At 32.9% G+C, this 19,945-nt stretch overlaps 1 protein-coding gene across 2 annotated transcripts in view; it reads left to right on the plus strand.

Annotated features, from left to right (window-relative positions):
• LOC134691060 (methenyltetrahydrofolate synthase domain-containing protein-like) overlaps positions 1 to 17,780 on the plus strand; it is a 20,629-nt gene extending 2,849 nt beyond the window's left edge. For both annotated transcript variants that reach the window (XM_063551259.1, XM_063551258.1), the window contains exons 2-7: positions 7,643 to 7,715; positions 8,807 to 8,910; positions 9,553 to 9,666; positions 10,527 to 10,640; positions 11,807 to 11,897; positions 12,618 to 17,780. In XM_063551259.1, the coding sequence (XP_063407329.1) occupies positions 7,670 to 7,715; positions 8,807 to 8,910; positions 9,553 to 9,666; positions 10,527 to 10,640; positions 11,807 to 11,897; positions 12,618 to 13,777 (1,629 nt within the window). In that variant the 5' untranslated portion in view covers positions 7,643 to 7,669 and the 3' untranslated portion in view covers positions 13,778 to 17,780. The remainder of the gene's footprint in view (positions 1 to 7,642; positions 7,716 to 8,806; positions 8,911 to 9,552; positions 9,667 to 10,526; positions 10,641 to 11,806; positions 11,898 to 12,617) is intronic.
• The last annotated feature ends 2,165 nt before the right edge of the window (positions 17,781 to 19,945 follow it).

A 19,945-nucleotide genomic window follows, 5' to 3' on the forward strand; every position in this document is an offset into this window, starting at 1 on the left:
TATTGGGTTAAAATCGGGACTCTCTGCTGGCCAAACATCCCACCAGTTAATATTGTGCTGCCTCATAAAGTCTTTTGTTGCATTTGCAGTATGCTTAGGGTCATTATCCTGCTGAAATCGATGAGAGTCAGGGTATACTCGGTTGATGAATGGTATTAGGCCTGTCACCAGTATCGAGTTGATATAGAAGTCTGATGTCATGATGTTTTCAAATATCAGAATACTTGTGGTCCCCCGACGACTTATACCAGCCCAAACGTGTACCTTCAGTGGGTGCTTAGGTTTAGGTAGAACTGGAGCAACGGAGTCTTTTTCTCGGTAGATGATAACCTTGTTATCGTGCAGTTGCACGGAACATTCGTCAGTGAAGATTATATTGTCAAAGTTATCGTTGTCGGCAATGGCCGCCTTAGAAAACAGAACCTGTTTAAACTTGTTAGGTTCTCGAACCATCTGTCCATATCTAGGTGAGGAAGCTGTATATTCGGCTGCTTTAATGACTTTTTATACGACCGCAAATTTTGAAAAAATTTTCGTCGTATATTGCTATCACGTTGGCGTCGTCGTCGTCGTCGTCGTCGTCGTCGTCGTCGTCGTCGTCGTCCGAATACTTTTAGTTTTCGCACTCTAACTTTAGTAAAAGTGAATATAAATCTATGAAATTTTATCACAAGGTTCATGACCACAAAAGGAAGGTTGGTATTGATTTTGGGAGTTTTGGTCCCAACATTTTAGGAATAAGGGGCCAAAAAGGGCCCAAATAAGCATTTTCTTGGTTTTCGCACTATAACTTTAGTTTAAGTTAATAGAAATCTATGAAATTTTGACACAAGGTTTATGACCATAAGAGAAAGGTTGGGATTGATTTTGGGAGTTTTGGTTTCAACAGTGTAGGAATTAGGGGCCAAAAAAGGGCCCAAATAAGCATTATTCTTGGTTTTCGCACAATAACTTTAGTTTAAGTGAATAGAAAATAATGAAATTTGACCACAATGTTTATGACCACAAAGGGAAGGTTGGTATTGATTTTGGGAGTTGAGGTCCCAACAGTTTAGGAATTAGGGGCCAAAAAGGGACCCAAATAAGCATTTTTCTTGGTTTTCGCACCATAACTTTAGTATAAGTAAATAGAAATCTATGAAATTTAAACACAAGGTTTATGACCATAAAAGGAAGGTTGGTAATGATTTTGGGAGTTTTGGTCCCAACAGTTTAGGAATAAGGGGCCCAAAGGGTCCAAAATTAAACTTTGTTTGATTTCATCAAAATTGAATAATTGGGGTTCTTTGATATGCCGAATCTAACTGTGTATGTAGATTTTTAACTTTTGGTCCCGTTTTCAAATTGGTCTACATTAAGGTCCAAAGGGTCCAAAATTAAACTTCGTTTGATTTTGACAAAAAATTAATTGGTTGGGTTCTTTGATATGCTGAATCTAAAAATGTACTTAGATTCTTGATTATCGGCCCAGTTTTCAAGTTGGTCCAAATCAGGGTCCAAAATTAAACTTTGTTTGATTTCATCAAAAATTGAATAAATTTTGATATGCCAAATCTAACTGTGTATGTAGATTCCTCATTTTTGGTCTTATTTTCAAATTGGTCTACATTAAAGTCCAAAGGGTCCAAAATTAAACTTAGTTTGATTTTAACAAAAATTGAAATCTTGGGGTTCTTTGATATGCTGAATCCAAACATGTACTTAGATTTTTGATTATGGGCCCAGTTTTCAAGTTGGTCCAAATCAGGATCTAAAATTATATTAAGTTTTGTGCAATAGCAAGTCTTTTCAATTGCACAGTATTGCACAATGGCAAGAAATATCTTATTGCAAAATATTGTGAAATAGCAATTTTGTTTTTAATTAGAGTTATCTTTCTTTGTCCAGAATAGTAAGCAAGAAATATCTAATTGTAAGAATTTTTTTATTTGGAGTTATCTTTCTTTGTCCAGAATCATCTTAAATCTTTGTTATATATACATTCACTTTTTACTACCAACTGATAAATTAAAATAATCTTTACCATTCAGTGATAACAAGCAGTTTGTTTACATCTTAACATTTTATGATGTATTTAAATGAGTAGTAATTGTTGCAAACTCCTTTAGAAATTTTAATTGAGATTAGTTTTGGAATAAGGGAAAGGGGGATGTGATTAAAAAAATTGGGTTCAATTTTCTCATTTGAAATTTCATAAATAAAAAGAAAATTTCTTTCTGTGTCAGAAACCTATGCTGTGTCAACTATTTAATCACAATCCAAATTTAGAGCTGAATCCAGCTTGAATGTTGTGTCCATACTTGCCCCAACCGTTCAGGGTTCAACCTCTGCGGTCGTATAAAGCTACGCCCTGCGGAGCATCTGGTTTGACAGTTGATTTGCTGGTGTGTGTACCCTTATCTGCTAAAAGACGCTGAATGTAGGTAGACGTTTGAGTAGGTTTTTTAGCCAAAGCATTCTTTACAAAGTTGACATCATGATCAGTGATATATTGGAAAGTTGGTAATTTTTCTTCTTCCTTGCTCAAATTGTCGTAGCCTATCTTGCCACTTTGGTATCTTTTAATGACATGTTTAACGGTACCCCAGGTAACATCTATGCTTCTGGCGGCTAGCTTATTTACAATGGCATAAACTGGCCAGCTCTGTCTATACAAAGCGATGATTTCTAGGTTGTCTTGATGTGTAAGCTTAAACTTCGGCATGGTATGTGAAGATATCGAACTATACTGATAAGTTAAATTTACAAATGCTATTTAAATGCATCCCCTAACATGGCATGTGTATTGCACGGGAAATGACCAGGAGTTGACTTGTCTGGGTGAACACCTGTAGACCATCTGGTTACATTAATACACATGTCAAATTAATCGTGAGAAAGAAAGTTGGAACTTCAATTCGTGTGTTACTGACACTAGCCCCATACGACTTTTGTAAAAGAATATTTCATATCAATTAAAGATGCATAAAAAACGGATACACAACAAAACAACTAAATAAATAAATATAAAGAATAAAGAATAATGGACAAAAAAATTAAAGAATAGAGAAAATGAATACAAATTTAATGGAATTCAAAATTAAACCAAAGGACCTCCATTTAGACCCCCATAAATACATTACATAAGTTTTGTCACTGGCGTATATTAAAGGCTGAAAATTATTAGTAATTTACCTACTTCGACAATAAAATGAAACAATTTCCATATATGAGTTATTAAATGAGGTGTTACGAATATTGACCTAAAATAAAAAATACTTAAAAAAAATAATTAATAATTAATAATCAACTTTTGAAATTTAATTGGAAATTAAGTATTGAATAATAGTATAATTATATCAAAGGAAATCCACACAAGCTGTGCGATTGTTTGATGTCCTGAAATGAACTCGTAATATTATTCTGACTTCAAAGAATGTTTTTATTTCAAAGATTGTTTATTTTTTCCTCAAAAACTTACTTGAGCTGTTTTCATTAATAAGATTTATAAAAATTTAATATAAATATTACTATATTTTTTCATTAATCATTATAATCAGTATGGCTATCAGAGCTGCTACACGAGAATTCAGTCACTTTCTTGTAAAGTATGATGATGACACTATCTACACATGTCCTAGAATAAAGATTGTTACAGAAGGCCGTGTCCACATCGGCGAGCGGTACCCAGTCATTTATGGCACTAGCTCCGACAACCCAGAAACAGCTGAGATTTTAGACACGGGTGATTACATCCTTATGAAACAGAAAGAAACTGAGCATGCAGTTGCTCCGTCATCACCACTATCATCACCAGATTCGCCAGCTAAATCAGCTTCTTCACCTGACTCGCAACCAGATACAGAGTATACTATACGCAAAAGGAAAAGGGTGATTCGTCCTGCACCTAAGGTTAAAAGAGTCAAACAACTTGCTGTCATGCTGAGCACAGGAGAGGGGACCAGCGACCTGTATCAGTACAGGTCGCCGTCAGTTTCGCCGGAACTTCCACCTCATCTCTTGGCTCCAACACCACCTTCACCAACTACTCCAGCAACTCCGCCACCAGTGTGTAAAGCAGCTACTACTCAAACAACACCAACCAACAAGGACCCACCTGCTTTTTCAATACAGCAGTCTCTTCAAGCTATTGAAAAACAAATGCAACTCTCCAACACCAGAATAGCCAAGATGGAAAGACTAATGATAAACCAAGGCAATATAATTAAAGAGCAAGGCAATATTATTAAAGAGCAAGGCAATATTATAAAAGAGCTAGCTACAAAGCAGAGAACTGCCCATCTTACGCCTTTACCAATAACTCCAATCCTCACTCCAATCAGACTACCAACTACTCCAGCTACACCCACAACGCCGAGAATTCCCCAACCTTTGCCAGATCTGCCACTAACACCTACATCATCGTTACCAGACTCGCCTCAACCTCAGCCAATTATGCAACGCATAGTCATGCCTATGCATTTGTTCAATGACTTTCCCGAGCACATGCGTCTAACAGAAGATGACTTCAGCAAGTATTCCAACTGTGGAACAAACCCTGGATCGTTTGGGATTTTATTGCTAAAGCACTTTTTCCCGGAATTATTCACCTCAGATCAACTACGTATCCACTATTCGTACAGGGGCGGTGGTAAACTTAGCAAAAGGCCATTAGAAGACAACAGAAAGAATGTGATTAAGAGGTATGTCACTGCACTCTTCCCATCAGTCAACACAGAGTCAGCCTATCATGCTTTAGTCGTTGAGAAGTTGAACCAGTATCTTCGTCGACCAGTCCAACCAGCCACCAGGAAGTGTTAAAAACGTTTATGTGTGAAATTATTAAATAATAAAATGTTTAAACTGTGTAATATATCATCATCATTACATGCTATACATTTTGTTTTATTAATGAATAAAATCTCATATTCACTTGTTCCATTCTTGTTCTTCAATTATTTAAATAGAATATTTGCATTTCTACCGACGACAAAAAAAAAAGAAAATTACGACATAGAAACAAAAAAAATCAGATAGTCTATTTCATATTCAAATACATTGTAAATTGTCATATTGGGTCTTGATTCGTAATCTTCTTGAGTTATTATTTGCGTTCTATTCAGTAATACTATACCATCAACCTTACACTGGCAGACACACACAAAAAAAGAAGGAAAATTCACAACTTGACTACTAGTATTAAAGAAACGTCAAACTATACAAGTATCAATGTATATTTTTTCCCGTTAATCTGTTTGAAACAATCTTTTTTATTAATACAATATATATAACGTACGCCATGTTTATTCCGAAATTCAAAGCAGATCTCCAAACATATTATTTAAATGGAAATATGGGAAATGACTGATAAATATAAACATAAAATAGAAGACTACAGCTACATGAATGTAAATGGATTAAATTTTTAATCTCGTAAATCAATTGTTAATGGAGCTCGATCCACATGGCTCGATCAAGAGCCTCAGAAACCGCACAATACTGTCAATCATTCCACATCAAATTTAATCATGAATGATTTTCCCACGGTCGTTCAGTAAGGTCACCTGGGTTTACTGTTACGATATTTCCCGCCATATAACATTATAAATATCTTGTGCAGTGGACAAAATTGATCTGTATTAATATGTCTATTTTTAGCATTCAATATTGTGAATGAGGTCAAGTTAAAGTTTAACCACGTGGACACACTGTGAATTAAAAAAATATGCATCATGGAATTGTCTTTTCAAGGCAAATATTTTTTTAGATTTAACATACAAGTATACATGAATTGTGGGTAAATTAATATTATGAATTAAGAGTCAATACGGCACCGTTAAATTATTTAAATGTGAGGAATTGCATTACTTTGCAATATTTTGCATGTACCGGGTCAAACGAAAACGTACGCAAATAATTCTGCTAATCAATGGGATGACATGGGAAATAAATCAGTCAAACAAAAATAACCTTCTAGAATAAAAATATATTTAAATTTTTTATGCAAACATATAAAAAAAAAAGATACAAAAAAAAACCCAAAACAACAAGCAACATATTGAAAATAAAAATAATTTTGAGAAAAAAACAAAGAAAATATATAGCAGTTGCAATATAAAAACCGTTAAATAAAAGAAATGCGCTATTTTTATTAAAACAAAATGTTCTCCAGTACTTCACCTGTAAAAATATTTTATGTCAAAAACGATGTAGAACTTATATAATCGATAAAGTGACTGAGTGGTTAAAATTACAGGTAACCTAATTCTGAAATCAGTGAACCGTAATTCTAGTAGCACGGATTAAGATGAAAGGAAAAGTATATTACCATTCACACCTGGATCTGTTGATTAATGACCATACTACCTACCATAAAAATGTCCGATTATTCATATCCGACTAGACGGATTAAGACATCCATAAAAATAAGTCCCTACCCGTACTGTAACATCACACAGGTTCCCGTTAACTTTGACTTCATAATTCAAAACATATGACGTCACAACTAAAAAGTGATTGTTGCTTGACGTCAAAAGGTTATTTGGAGGTGATGTAAGGTCATTCGGAGGCAAGATACAGCTAAATACCAAAAGTGTAAATACGTTTATTGCATGCCAAAATAGCCTGCAGAAAACACTATTGGAACATGTACATGATGTACAGTAGTCAGCCATTTCGACTAAGGCCTAAAAAAAAAAGATATGTGTGTTTCTGGTAACATCATTTTGAAAAATGGGGTCAGTAAGTCGGAATTCTTTTTTTTTTTTTTTTTTTTTTTAATCTCGTAAATGAAATCCGGAAAATTATCATGCTTTTTCCAAGTCCGGATCCGTAATTAGTTTCAAAAACTGGAAGTGTGCCATTTGCAATGTTTTTGAAGCACCTGCTGTGCAAATTTCTTGGATTTATATAATAAACCTATTTGGAATACCTTTTGACATTAATAAACATGATAAAATGTTTAACCGGCTTTCTATGCAAGTAGAAGCAAGAGAGAAAAAATATTATGTCAACTATCAGAAGCCTGTGTGAAAAACGGGGTCGATTGATACATTTTTTTTTTTTTTTTGAAGATCCAATAAAAAAGTTAGGGTTGTGGCTAAAACAGGGTCGGTCGGGTTACCGGAAACATCGATCTTTTTTTTCTCGGCCTAATGGAATGTGAAAATATTAAAAGATAAATTATTGTCCCTTCGTTGTGTTTGAGCACTTGATTAGGATTTATATCTAGAAATTGACTAGATGAGGGTCGGTTAGAACAAAACTTTACAACAAAAGACATGATTTCGGCTTCAGTTCCCTATAGTGAAGTTTTATGGAAACTGAAATCATTACTTCGTAAATTGTACGGACTCCATTACGAGTTGGTTCACCATTATGGAATATCTGTTATATAGATGATTCAGATATGTTCCTTATGTTGTAACTACAATCCTGTTCCCTTTTCACGACTGTGACCTACTAAATTTGACTTTTTACCTTTAATTCTGACATTTTAACACATTGTGTCTGCTGTTTGTTTTGTTTACGCATCATTATCAATATTATCAAATTTGATGTGTTTAATCCTTTGATTTTGCAATTTTTCAATTTTTCTCGGAGTTCAGTACATTTTGTGATTTTACCTTTTGAGGTGATTTATTTTTTGTTTTTTTCATTTCAGAGTGTGTTCCAGTTTTGACAAGCAATCATGTCAACCAAAACACCTGCAGAATCTGTCGTTGAGTTAGGTGAAGGTAAGAATCTAAATCTATCACCAGTATACAAGGCAAGAAAGCCTGATGATGCATGAATTTGTCAAAAAGAGGCAGATACATGTACCAAAAGGATATTGCAAACACACAAATTGTTGACAAACTAACAAAACCATGGCAAAAAAACCTCAAAATAACCAAAAGACTAACAGCGTTATGCAAAATACACAACATATATAATATATATATAAATATGGAATTGTTTAACTGCAGTGAATGGAGAGTTTAAACTAAGAAGAACAGTAGTCATTATTGTGATCCAGTTACAACGCAAAAGAAGTTTTAGAATTTTCTCATCATAGAACTTCAAACATTTGTTGATCATCAAGCAAAGCAAATCACACATTCATTTCCATGATAAATGAATTATGTTAGGAAAACTAAGAGAAAATAATGTTTTCATCTACATTTATTCCCTATAGAAACTAAGAATGAAATAATTAATTGTTATTACACCAATTCTCTGTCTATTGTGTGTATTTATTTTTGTGAATTTTAAAGAATGTTCATAAATCATTGGCGGATCCAGGGGGTTCTGGCGTTGGAACCTCCCTTTTTTTGGCCGATCAATGCATTTGAATGAGGACATATAGTTGGAACCCCCCCACTTTTCCTGGGGTGGGCCCCCCCCCCCCCCCCCTTTTTTTTTTACTGAAAAATTAAATGACCCGCTTGTAAACAAGTAACCAGGTCGGGTTAGGGGAAACCATTAATTATTTTTCCATGGCCTTAAGAGTAATGAATATAATATGTGTTTTCAGCCATGTATTACCTCTACTGGTTTAGACATGTATGTACATTAATTTAGTTATCTTCTACATCATTGGTCTCATTGCCAATCATACCTAATCTTCATATTTTAATATCAGATATGACAAGTAATGTCATGTATATATGAGAACACAAACATGGCAAAAGTCATATTCTTATTATTTCTATACTCAGACTTACCAACATGACCAAGTCTAGCTAACATTGATAAGAACCTCACAATTATTTTTGAATTTATAGTACATGTTAACCTGTAAAGCTACAAGAAAACAGTAAACATGTATTTTTTTTTGTATTTTCAGAAGTTAATAAAGGAGCCATTCGTCAGATTGTTTGGGACTACATAGAGAAGAATGATCTTGTGGAGTTTCCAAGACCATGCTATCGTAGAATCCCTAATGTTAAGGTTTGTACACTACAAAGTTTTCAGAGAATACCAAACTCCGACCTTTCATTTGGCTTTAGTCATGTTAGTAAAAATGCAATATAAATCATGTTCATGGGTTGCAGAAAACTAACCATTGAAAGCAAAAATGTTCCTTTTTAAAAAAAAATCTCATATATGGCATGTAGGGTTTCTTTATAAAATGTTGTTGTATTTGCAATTTTTACTAGGCTAGAATACATAAGCACCAACACATGCAACACTTTTCAGTGGTTGAAAACTGACAACGTCAAATTGAGACAAGTAATATAAAATGCAAAGGCAAAAACTTTGGAAAGTGCAGTTAAGTTGACATTATCCAAAAGCACAATTTTCATCAAAATAGAAAATATTCTAGTAAATTTATTAACAGATTGTAAAATTATGATGCAGTACAAATGAAATAGATTAAAGAATGAATGGGTGAATAGCAGTGGCAGATCCTGGGGGTAGTAACCCTCCCTTTTTTTGGACGATTAATGCATTTGAATATGAGCAATCATGTTGTTTGAACCACCCCCTTTATCCTGGGTTGGCAACCCCCCCCTCCCCCCCCTTTTTTTTTTAAATGAACGGATCCACCTTGGTGAATAGGACCATGAATGAATTCTTTTATTTTTTTAGGGAGCAGCAACTGCAGCAGAGAAGATGACTTCATTAGATGAGTTTAAGAAGGCACAGACAGTGAAGATAAACCCAGATAAACCACAGGAAAATGCTAGGTTTCTAACTCTTGAAGTAAGCATATAGTGGGAAAATTAATGTAAAAAAAAAATTGAGAATGGAAATAAGGGAATGTGTTAAAGAGAAAACAAACTGACCAAAACAGCTGAAGGCCACAAATAGGACTTTAAACACAGTGAAAAAATCATGCACCAGTGGCCCCTTAACAAAATGTGAACTAGTTCAGTGAAAATGGATGTCACACTTAAACTACAAAACATATAAATGAGCTACAAAAAAAAAAGACTTACAGAAACTGTAAAGACTCAAAAAGTTATGTTTCAAATTGGAGATTCCTGAAGAACGATCCAATAAAATATAGATTTTTGATGGGTGTTTCCTAAAATTTCGATATCAGCACAAGTTTTTTGTAGCATTTTAACAATCATGCATGTGATCATTGTATGCTAAATTCTTTTTGTCAACAAACTAACAATGCAAAATCAGTATGTGTTGTAATGCTGAATACAGTTTTGTGTTTATTTTTAAATTCATCTTTTATAATGAAGGCAATCTTTACCATTCCTTTCTCATAAGCACCTTGTAAACAGCTGTTTATGTATTTTCAAAATGACAACAGTAAAGTAGGTTATTAAGTTGCAGTATTTTTGGTTTATTTGATGTATCCAATATTGGGAATTTTGTTTATGTTGTTATATCTTCAGTATAATTCCTATACATAGTCAGTTCTGCCAAAAAAAATCCTAATATATAATCTGACACTTTACAACTTTTACTTAATGGAAAAAAAGAAACAAATATGAATGAGCTTGCACAGTAATTTTGTTAAAAAATGAAGCATATTAATTGGACAATTTCCAAATTTCTACATTTGATTTGTGAACCACTTCTAAAGATATGTAAATCTATTTTAGGCTGATAAGACATTGTTGGTGCCAACACCTAGACTTAGGACTGGATTGTTCAATAAAATAGTACCACCAGAGGGTTGTAATAAGGATATTCTGAGAATATGTGCCACAACACAGGTAATAAATATTGATTATAAGAGTTGTATGTGTAGCAAATTTTCACAAAAAACTATTAGTTGAGTCGTTAGTAATATTGACATTACAGTAAATATATTTCCATGAGTACTGATGAGTATTTTGATTATAAATTGAGTGATTAATAAAATTAACAATGGAAATTTATGGGGAATGTGTAAAAAAAATGATAACCCTACCAAAGAGCAAAAAAAACAGCCAAAGGCCACCAATGGGGCTTCAACACAGTGAGAAAATCATACACCCAGAGGCATGCATCATATATAAAAAAGAAGATGTGGTATGATTGCCAATGAGTTGGGTCTCCAAACAAGAATGTGTACTAGTACTAGGCCTAAATTTATGTATTGTTTGTTTCCCCAATCCAGACCCTGCCAAGTCAGGTGTGGGTAGGTAGGTAGGTTAATTATTTTATTTTTCCAAAAAGCTTGAACATTATCAGACAATCTGGCAAGTCTGAAAATCCAAAATTAATAAAATAATATTTGACTTAGTTTTGACAGTTAAATTTTCTGATTAGCATCAATTTTGCAAGATTGGTTGGGATTGGGAAACAAACAATATTTTATTTTATGTCCTAGTTCAGGGATAATGAACTTTATACTAAATTCAAAATCATATTAATGAACTTTAATTAAAAACATACAAGACTAACGAAGGACAGAGGCTCCTGACTTGGGACAGACACAAAAAAGCAGTTGGGTTAAACATGTTTTGTGAGATCTTAACCTTCTCCTATACGTCTAGCCAATGTAGAAAATACAAAAATACATACAGTAAAACCAAGTTTAAAAGAAGTCTGAGTCTTACATGTATGTCAGAATAGGTAACAAAATGACAATGATATAAATTAACGAAGGATCACTAGCAGTCACTGACATGCCAGCACCAGACCTCAATTGGACTTATTGAAATATTATGTCTACATTGTACATTTTCAGGGTGTTAACATCTTTCCATGCATATTTCTGTGTAGTTTGATTACTGTTTATTACAAGGTTATAGTCACAATAATCTAAACTCTCATTTTGAAATAATTCATATGAGGTAAACAGGATTTTCTTCAATATCGCAATAATTAATGCAGGCAGCAAATAATCTTTAAATTTACAGTATACTTTATTAAAGTGATCATTGTATACTTTCAGGGTGTCAGAGAACACAGTGAACCTATTGGACTGGACACAAAAATCAAAGTAGATTTAGTTGTTATTGGATCAGTGGCTGTCACAAAAACAGGTAAGGGCTTTGTCTTGAAGGACAGTGATGCAATCTTCATCGTAAAGACTGTTTCAGGATAAAATGTAAAGGAAGGGTCATATTTCTGCATGCTGCAAAATTAAGAACATGTGGTAAAGTTACCAAGCAACTTAAAACAATGTCACAGTTATCTTCATCTTATTTATATTTTTCAAGTACCGTAGAACTAATTTTTTCGTCAAAATTATCAACATTGAGTCAAGCATTATGAATGTGGTGATAAATCTAAAACAGAAGCATTAAACATTAAGCTCACAAATGAATAATATGAGATATTTTGTAAAGAGGAAAGAAGGGTAATACAGAAAAAGATTACACTGATAATTATAGATTATTGTAATCGTATCAACGACATTGATTTACATGCTTGGGCTGGTATGCCAAAGCGAGAAAAGCAATCGATTTGAGATGACCAATGATAATTTGTTTATCGCTATTTTACCAATGATGATGTTGTTAATTTCATTGACAAGGGGCACCTACACCTGGCCTTAGTTTCTAGTATTAATTTTTCATATCACTCGAATGTGCTGAGAAAGGAAATTATGAGTTAGCAATCTTGATCAAAGTAAAATTTCGTAAAATATCAATATATCTAATTATGGCCGTCTACACACATTAATATTGTTCAATATATAAATAAGTTGTATATGTTTTGAATATCTACTAATCAAAATAGAAACTTTTATATATTTTCAGGTTTGAGAATAGGTAAAGGAGAGGGATACGCTGATATGGAGTACGCTATGATGAGAAGCATGGAAGCTGTGGATGAGAACACTGTTATCATCACAACGGTCCACGACACTCAGGTAGTTGATTTCCCTGAGAGTCTGATTGAAGATCATGATGTAGTAGTTGATTACATCATAACACCAACAGAAATCATCAAATGTAATAGGACAAGAAAGAACCCTTCTGGTATTATCTGGTCTAAGATTACACCTGAGAAACTCCGCCGTGTTCCAATTCTACGGAAGTTACTCAAGCGTGAGGAAGCAGAAGGGAAAGATGTTACCCTTAAAGAAGGTGCTCCACCTCCAGAGATAAAAACTGAAGATGAAGGAGAAGAATCGGACAGAAATTATCAAAGACGCCCATTCTATCGTAGAACTAGGGGTGGTCCAAGACGTCCGTACAACAGAAGACCTAGAAGAGATAGAAATAGTGAAAATGATACAGATGGAAAAGGTGACATAAGAGACGAGAGTGAAAGAGAGGCCAAGAGTGGCGATGAAGAAAATCAGCGTCCAAGGCGTCAACAACAGCCAAGAAGACGTAGATTTAATAGGAGGAGGAGAAATACAAGTGAAAATAAGGAGAATGAAGAACCTAGAAGTGGTGATGAGAGAAGAAATCGTAGAAGTGTTGGTGAGTCTGACGGTGCTGATAATGAAGAAGGTAAAAGTGGTGACGAGGGAAAACCAAGGAGACGTAGACCCCAGCCACAGAGAAGGAGATTCAGACCCAACAACAGACGCAGTGAGGGAGATGAGAATGAGGACCAACAAGGTCAGTCTCCAAGACGTAGACGTGGACCCCCAAGAACACCAATCCCTACTATCTTTGTTGGTAGTGTTCAAAGGTCTGTCCGAGTTAGTGAACTGAAATCCAAAATCCGTGAGAAAAATGTGAATCCATTAAGAGTGATCTGGAATGGAGCTAAATGCTATGCTCTGCTACAGTTTCCAAAGATGAATGAGATGGAGGCTGCATTTGACACACTACAAGACTTTGAAATGAACGGCAAGAAACTGAAAATTGAGATCTCAAATAGAGTCAAACAATACATCGACGAGGAGCAAAACAAAGGTGACGGAGAAGCCCAAGTTGCCGTTGAAGAACAGCCAGAAAACTAGACATGCATTACCCCCGATAAATAACGGCAGACGTCTTGAGAAGATAACTGTCAAGAAGCTAATTATTTGTCATGTTTTGTGTGAATGACATATTTGGCATTGTTTCAAGCCACATATCTAATGTTGGTTATATATATAAAGGGTTGTAGCATATCAGATTGAACTTTGAACTTTTGTAATCTGGTATGGGTAGGAAACACAGTATTTGTTCATTGTTTAAGAACTGATGTTAAAGTTTAATTAGATTTGTTCATTGATATATTTGAGATAATGAATTTTATTCTTTTACAATATTGATTATTGTTGAATTGTAAAAAAATCTTTTGAATACTAAATTTTCTCCCTTGTCAGTTCAAAGGGAGACAACCTTGTTAAATTTAAAACAATGAATTCACATATTTATTTTCATACACAAAAATAGAATAGACTTGGTATCAATTTTATTTAAAAACTACTTCCGCTAACTTACAGATATTTGATTTTAATTTCAATTAGCGTTAGTTAGATTATTTTTTATGTTAATCACACAATGAAAAATCTTTAAATAACTATAACTATATACTAATGTTGTTTTTTTTATGTTGCCAGAATGAACCCTAGCAGAGCATATATGCTAAAAAGCTGACTTTAAAGTCTTAATTTCATTCAATATTATAGCCAAGTCTTGTATCCATAAAGCATAATTTGTTAATAGCTTGTATTATTTAAGAAATAATTGTTTGTGGCCAAATTATTTTGTTTATTTCTGTAACATCCACACACTGCCTTTAGAATTGATCACCCATTTTAAATATGGTGAAGGTTTGTCCAGTTTTCCATCAAGTGTTTAGTGTTTTAATTAGTGTGTAATTTCAGGCTTGATTTGAATTGCAAACAAATAGATATTGACTTTCTTTTAAGTAACTGCAACTATGAAATGAAAGAATATTGTTATTTTTAAATAATCAAAATATTTATTTGTTTAAACAATTTTTTAAGGAAATTAGAGAATTGAGATTATTTGAATGAATTATTGGTTTGAACTGATTTATAATAGAAATTTTGATTTTACTGGTGCCAAAGCAGTATTGTTAAAACGCAGTAATTTTACTTCTCCGATTTTTCTCTCTCTTCACTATTGTTTTATTTTACTTTAAATGTGTCCTTTGTATATTTTCTGTTTTGTTGTGTATGTCTCATTTTGATTGTGTATGTAAATTTCATATCACATTGCTTTCATTCATAATTTCATGAATTTTAAAACTTACCATTTCATTAAATCAAACTTCACAACATGTGTGTGTCTAAGCAATTTATTTATCATTTGTTCAATCTGTTAAAAATAATCTTTTCATTTTAGTTAAAAATTTGGTTAAGGCAGTCAGCCTTTGTCTTCTTTTTTTTTTAATTGAACATTTTGAAAAAAAATTGTTTTGCACTGCAATGTTCTTATATCTTTTAAAAAAATAAACCTTCTAAAATGGCGAACAGTTTTACAGAGATTGAAAACGAAATACAGATTACCATAAAACTTTTGGATGGCCTTGCAGGTTTTTGTTATTGTTTTCGTTCAATATATATATTTTCTTTTCATAAAAAATGGAAGAAATTTTTGCAAACATTGCAAAAAAATAATGTTTCAATCAATGATCTCTGTTGTAAAATTCTCCTTAGTTCAGTATATAGAATTTAGTTTTAGCTGCTTACCAGATATGGGTTTTGGGTATTTGAAAGGTGGGGAACATTTCGTGATGTAAATAGCGTCTGCAACATAAACAAAAATTGTGATTTTGGATTAAGTGCCTTTAAATAAATTATGGAAATCAGTAGAAACATTAATGAATTATTAAACTTAAGAAATTACCATGGTTATTGGGCATTTTGTTTTAATTGAAAAATGCATTACAAATATTAATTTGAGGAATGATTGCGTGTAATATTGTATATAGACCACTATATTTTATGTGTGATATTTGTGAAAATTAAGTATGAGTGAAATAATTAAAGTATATTTTTGTATCACTCAATCGCCAGAGAGGCAAGTAAAATAAGTAGATTTATAGACATTTATCTGAGCAAAGATTTGTGTATTGTTTAGTAGTTTAGTAGTTTGTTATTTGACCCACTTTGGATTAGCGGAAAAAGCACAAATCCTCTTTGAGTTGTAGTTATAATGCATATGAAATTAATTTAATATGATATATTATATCTACTGAATTCTGGAGCTAAGTAGTTAAAAATTAATGACGACATATCGGTCAGAACAGGGTGAAGGTATTTTATTATAAGGCAGTTCCAGGAAATACTAGGTCCCCCCATTGACGGCTCTATTTTTTAACCCCAACCACCAACAGAAATGAAATTGAATTAGAACAATACTCCCTTTGAATTTTGTTATTTCAAATACAGCCATCCACATTAAAAAAAATGCCATCCCTAGGTGGGACATTGTATTTTCTGGAACAGCCCTAAGAATATCTTTGCAACACATTTATGCAATTTTTTTATAACAAATTTTAAATAGCTTAATCTTAGACTCAGGTACTTAATTTTCAGAATTTTTCACTATTTATTTTCATTTTCATTCAACTTGCTTTATAAAATTTGATTTCAGTGCCAACTTCTTTTTAAAGGACTACATACTAGAAATGTACTAAAAATGTAATCTGTAATTTAAAAGTTTGATATTTTATGTAAAGACACTTTCGAAGGATGGTTAAAAAGTTTTAGGAATGAAATTAATTAAAAGAACAGATGCATTATGGGTGTGCTCTTTCTACACTTCTATTTGCCAATTTTTTTCATCCTTGGCAACCAAAAGTATATCCTCAGTAGGTGTTAAATAGATCAGCTGTCAACTACAAGGACTTTTAAAGAAGGGATATTGCTGTTTTAGACTTTTATAAATTTGATAAGATTGACCTTTTCTCTTTAATGGGCTTAATTTGTCATCCAAACTTCCCTGTCCAAATGGTTATGGACCAGTAAATGAAATTAATTGAACTTTGAAATATTAAAGGCAATACTAAATAAGAACAATGATTCTGTTCCAAATACTTTTTGAAACTTGGGGAATGTGAGAAAAATATCAAATATTTACATTTCAGAACTTTGTTTCTCAATAAATCTTTGATTGTATTCATGAATAATAAATTATGTGTACAATTAATTGTTATTTGCGATTTTTTGTGAAGCAGTCCTGAAGATTAAGTCGTAGGGTTTTTAAAAAGATTTATATGTATGGGTGACCCCTATTTTCTTGGAGGAGGCATTTGATGGTGGTTGTACTATCCAAAAATTTTGTTAATCCTGTTATCCTTTTAAACATTTTACTTAAATAGATGAAGTAAATAACAAATTTCTTAATGTTTAATGAAGAATAAAATCAAATTTTGATATTAAAGTCCCAAGGAAATAATAATAAATGCAATTTATTTTCATTATGTCAAGGTCATTTTCATCTTATAAATTCATATCACTATTATATTGATTACATATGGGACTTAATAGCCTCTGATATTATTGTTATCTATACATTATACCAATTCAACTTATACATGGTTTAAAAATACTGTAAAAAAATACCATCACTGTTTGAATTTGTTTTGTCATTAAAATTGTTAATTTCAGCTTTCTATAAAAACATTTAAAAAAAAAGCGATTAAACGTTTCTTTTTAAAAAATGAGGTTAAGTTAGGTTTGATTTGAGAGATAAGAAAACAATCTGAGTTTATAATTATCTAATTTGGTGTTCCATTTTTAATACTGTGAAATAAATTACAATTTTTTTACAATTTTAATCAACTTGTGATGACGTTTTTTTACAATATTAAGTGAACCATGTGACGATTCATAATTTATTTATTACCCAATAATACAGCTGTGCATTTAGTGCTTATAATTTGAACCGTTGGTGTTATGGTTGATAGTCTTTGCTCAGAATTGTATTACTTAAGATAGTCATACATTGGGAGACTTGCTCTTGTTATAATTCTATTTAATTAAAACAGTTGTGATGTTGAAATTTGTGTTTTTCATTGCCATTTCTCTAGCTATGATCACAACAAAATTTTCTAGCTTTTGCAGAAGTTTCTGACAAGATCATTATCATATTGTTTAAGAATAATTTGAATTCTGAACTAGAAAAGTTTAACATTACTTGTGATGGGGAGGTTTCTGCAAATTTGATCTACCACTAAAAGAAAGGCCATGCTTGATACGGCTTCACAATGCACCAGCTACTAAATGACCTTTAAATGTTTTCCAGTGGTTCTGTAATATAACTGTCTGTACATTTCAGTGTTTGCCATTTTGAGGCTCTGTCTCAGTGTCCACTAGTTGCATACATTTGTCGAGCAACTTGTAATAATTGAGCAATCTGACTGTCCCTAAGATTGCCTATTCTGAATTTTATGCAAACAGGCAAGTCATATAGATCTCAGGTTCAACTTACTATTCTTTGTTTTACAAGCTCATCAAAAAAAATCTTGATAACAAATAAAGAAAGGGAATTGCATGAATAAAAGAGAAAAAACAGCCAAGTCTTTAGATTGTGAACTGTCGAATCCACTCTGATCCAGTAGTGAGTGTCAAATCCTATAACAGGATGAATGCAGTGCAATAACTAGATTAAAAACTGAATTGGACATATAGATTCCTACACTGCAACAAGTGTATTACGATATTTCTCCACTCAAGACAGTTAAATTTTAAACTGTCAAGAGTGGAGAAATATCGTAATACACAAGTTATAGTGTCGGAATCTGTTTCTCTAATGATTTTTATCCTTCTTTTTCAAAGATTTTCAGAAACTTGTGTTCTTTATATGCGACGTCATCAGGCATGTTTGTCTTTTTTCATTACGTCACAATTGGAAAAGTCAGCAGAAAACAAAACAGGTAGATGTCTTAATCAAGTTTCCACTAATCATTTGCCGAGAACAAATTTTTCACTAGTGAGGAAATTTTTTTTCTTATACCAGTCAGGAAATGTGAAAATAGCACAAAAATTAGAGAAAGGCACATACAGAATGCAGCAGGGTTTAAAAGTGTTTGCTGCTGCATCCCTTAGTTGAGTTATTACAAGCAGAGGTAATGGCAGGAAATTGAAGGATGGACGAAGTAGTGTTAAAAAATGTCTAGCCAGTAACAAATATCCCATGCATCTTTTGTTCATATGAAGCTAAAGCCTTCTTAGTAACAGACCATTTGAATGAGCTAGAACTTTAAACGGATAATTCACAATTTGAAATAACTGGGAAATCATGTCATCCTAGATTTTTCTTATTCCAAACTGTACAGTCTTTGCTTTTATAAATGCAGTGCGACAAGGAGAGAAGCAGCAAATACAAAATTTGAAGTCCAGTTTAAATTTGTCAAGTTTAGTATGGAAAGGACCAACCACCCAACTTCATTATGGTTTAAGAGAAGTGTACAAGTTTGATTTACTGTGTGTTTTTTCATGACATTAAGTCTTTTTAGGGCCTGTTATAACTTGCTTTTCGATGTGAGCCAAGGCTCGGTGTTGAAGGCCTATACTAGTAATTGTTTACTTTTTATACAACCCCCAAAAAATTTTGGGATCATATAATGGTATGATGTTGTCGTCCGAAGACACATTAGTTTCCGGATAATAACTTTAGTTTAAGTGAATAGATTTTCATGAAATTTTTTAAGAAGGTTCAATACCACAAAAGGAAGGTTGGGATTGATTTTGGGGATGATGGTCCCAACCGATTAAGAATAAGGGGCCCAAAACAAGCCACAATTCAAATTCAGACAGAATCAAGCTTGAATATTGTGACAAAATTTGCCCCAACTGTTCAGGGTTCAACCACTGGGGTCGTACAAAGCTGTGCCCTGCGGAGCACCAGGTTATGCATTGTGACACAGATGAGTAGTTGTCTTATTGGCACTCTTACCATAACTTCTTATTTATATAGGTTTGGCCTCTGATATAAAACTAATTCAACCTGACCACAGTATTGCCTATAGTCAGGCTAGCTGGAATATGTGTTGTTAGTTGCTATTTGTTGAATGTTTGTTTTAGGTAGTTGATGACAGATTCTGTGTTTTTTTTGGTGGTTCCTGTTTTCTTTTATTTATTATTTAAGCATGTTGAAGTTAATACAGATACACCTTAATTTTAATGATCCCAACTGTCCACCACTGAAATGTGTCACAATATTTG

This window comes from Mytilus trossulus, chromosome 11 (assembly GCF_036588685.1).
Source record: "Mytilus trossulus isolate FHL-02 chromosome 11, PNRI_Mtr1.1.1.hap1, whole genome shotgun sequence".
Lineage (NCBI taxonomy): Eukaryota > Metazoa > Mollusca > Bivalvia > Mytilida > Mytilidae > Mytilus > Mytilus trossulus.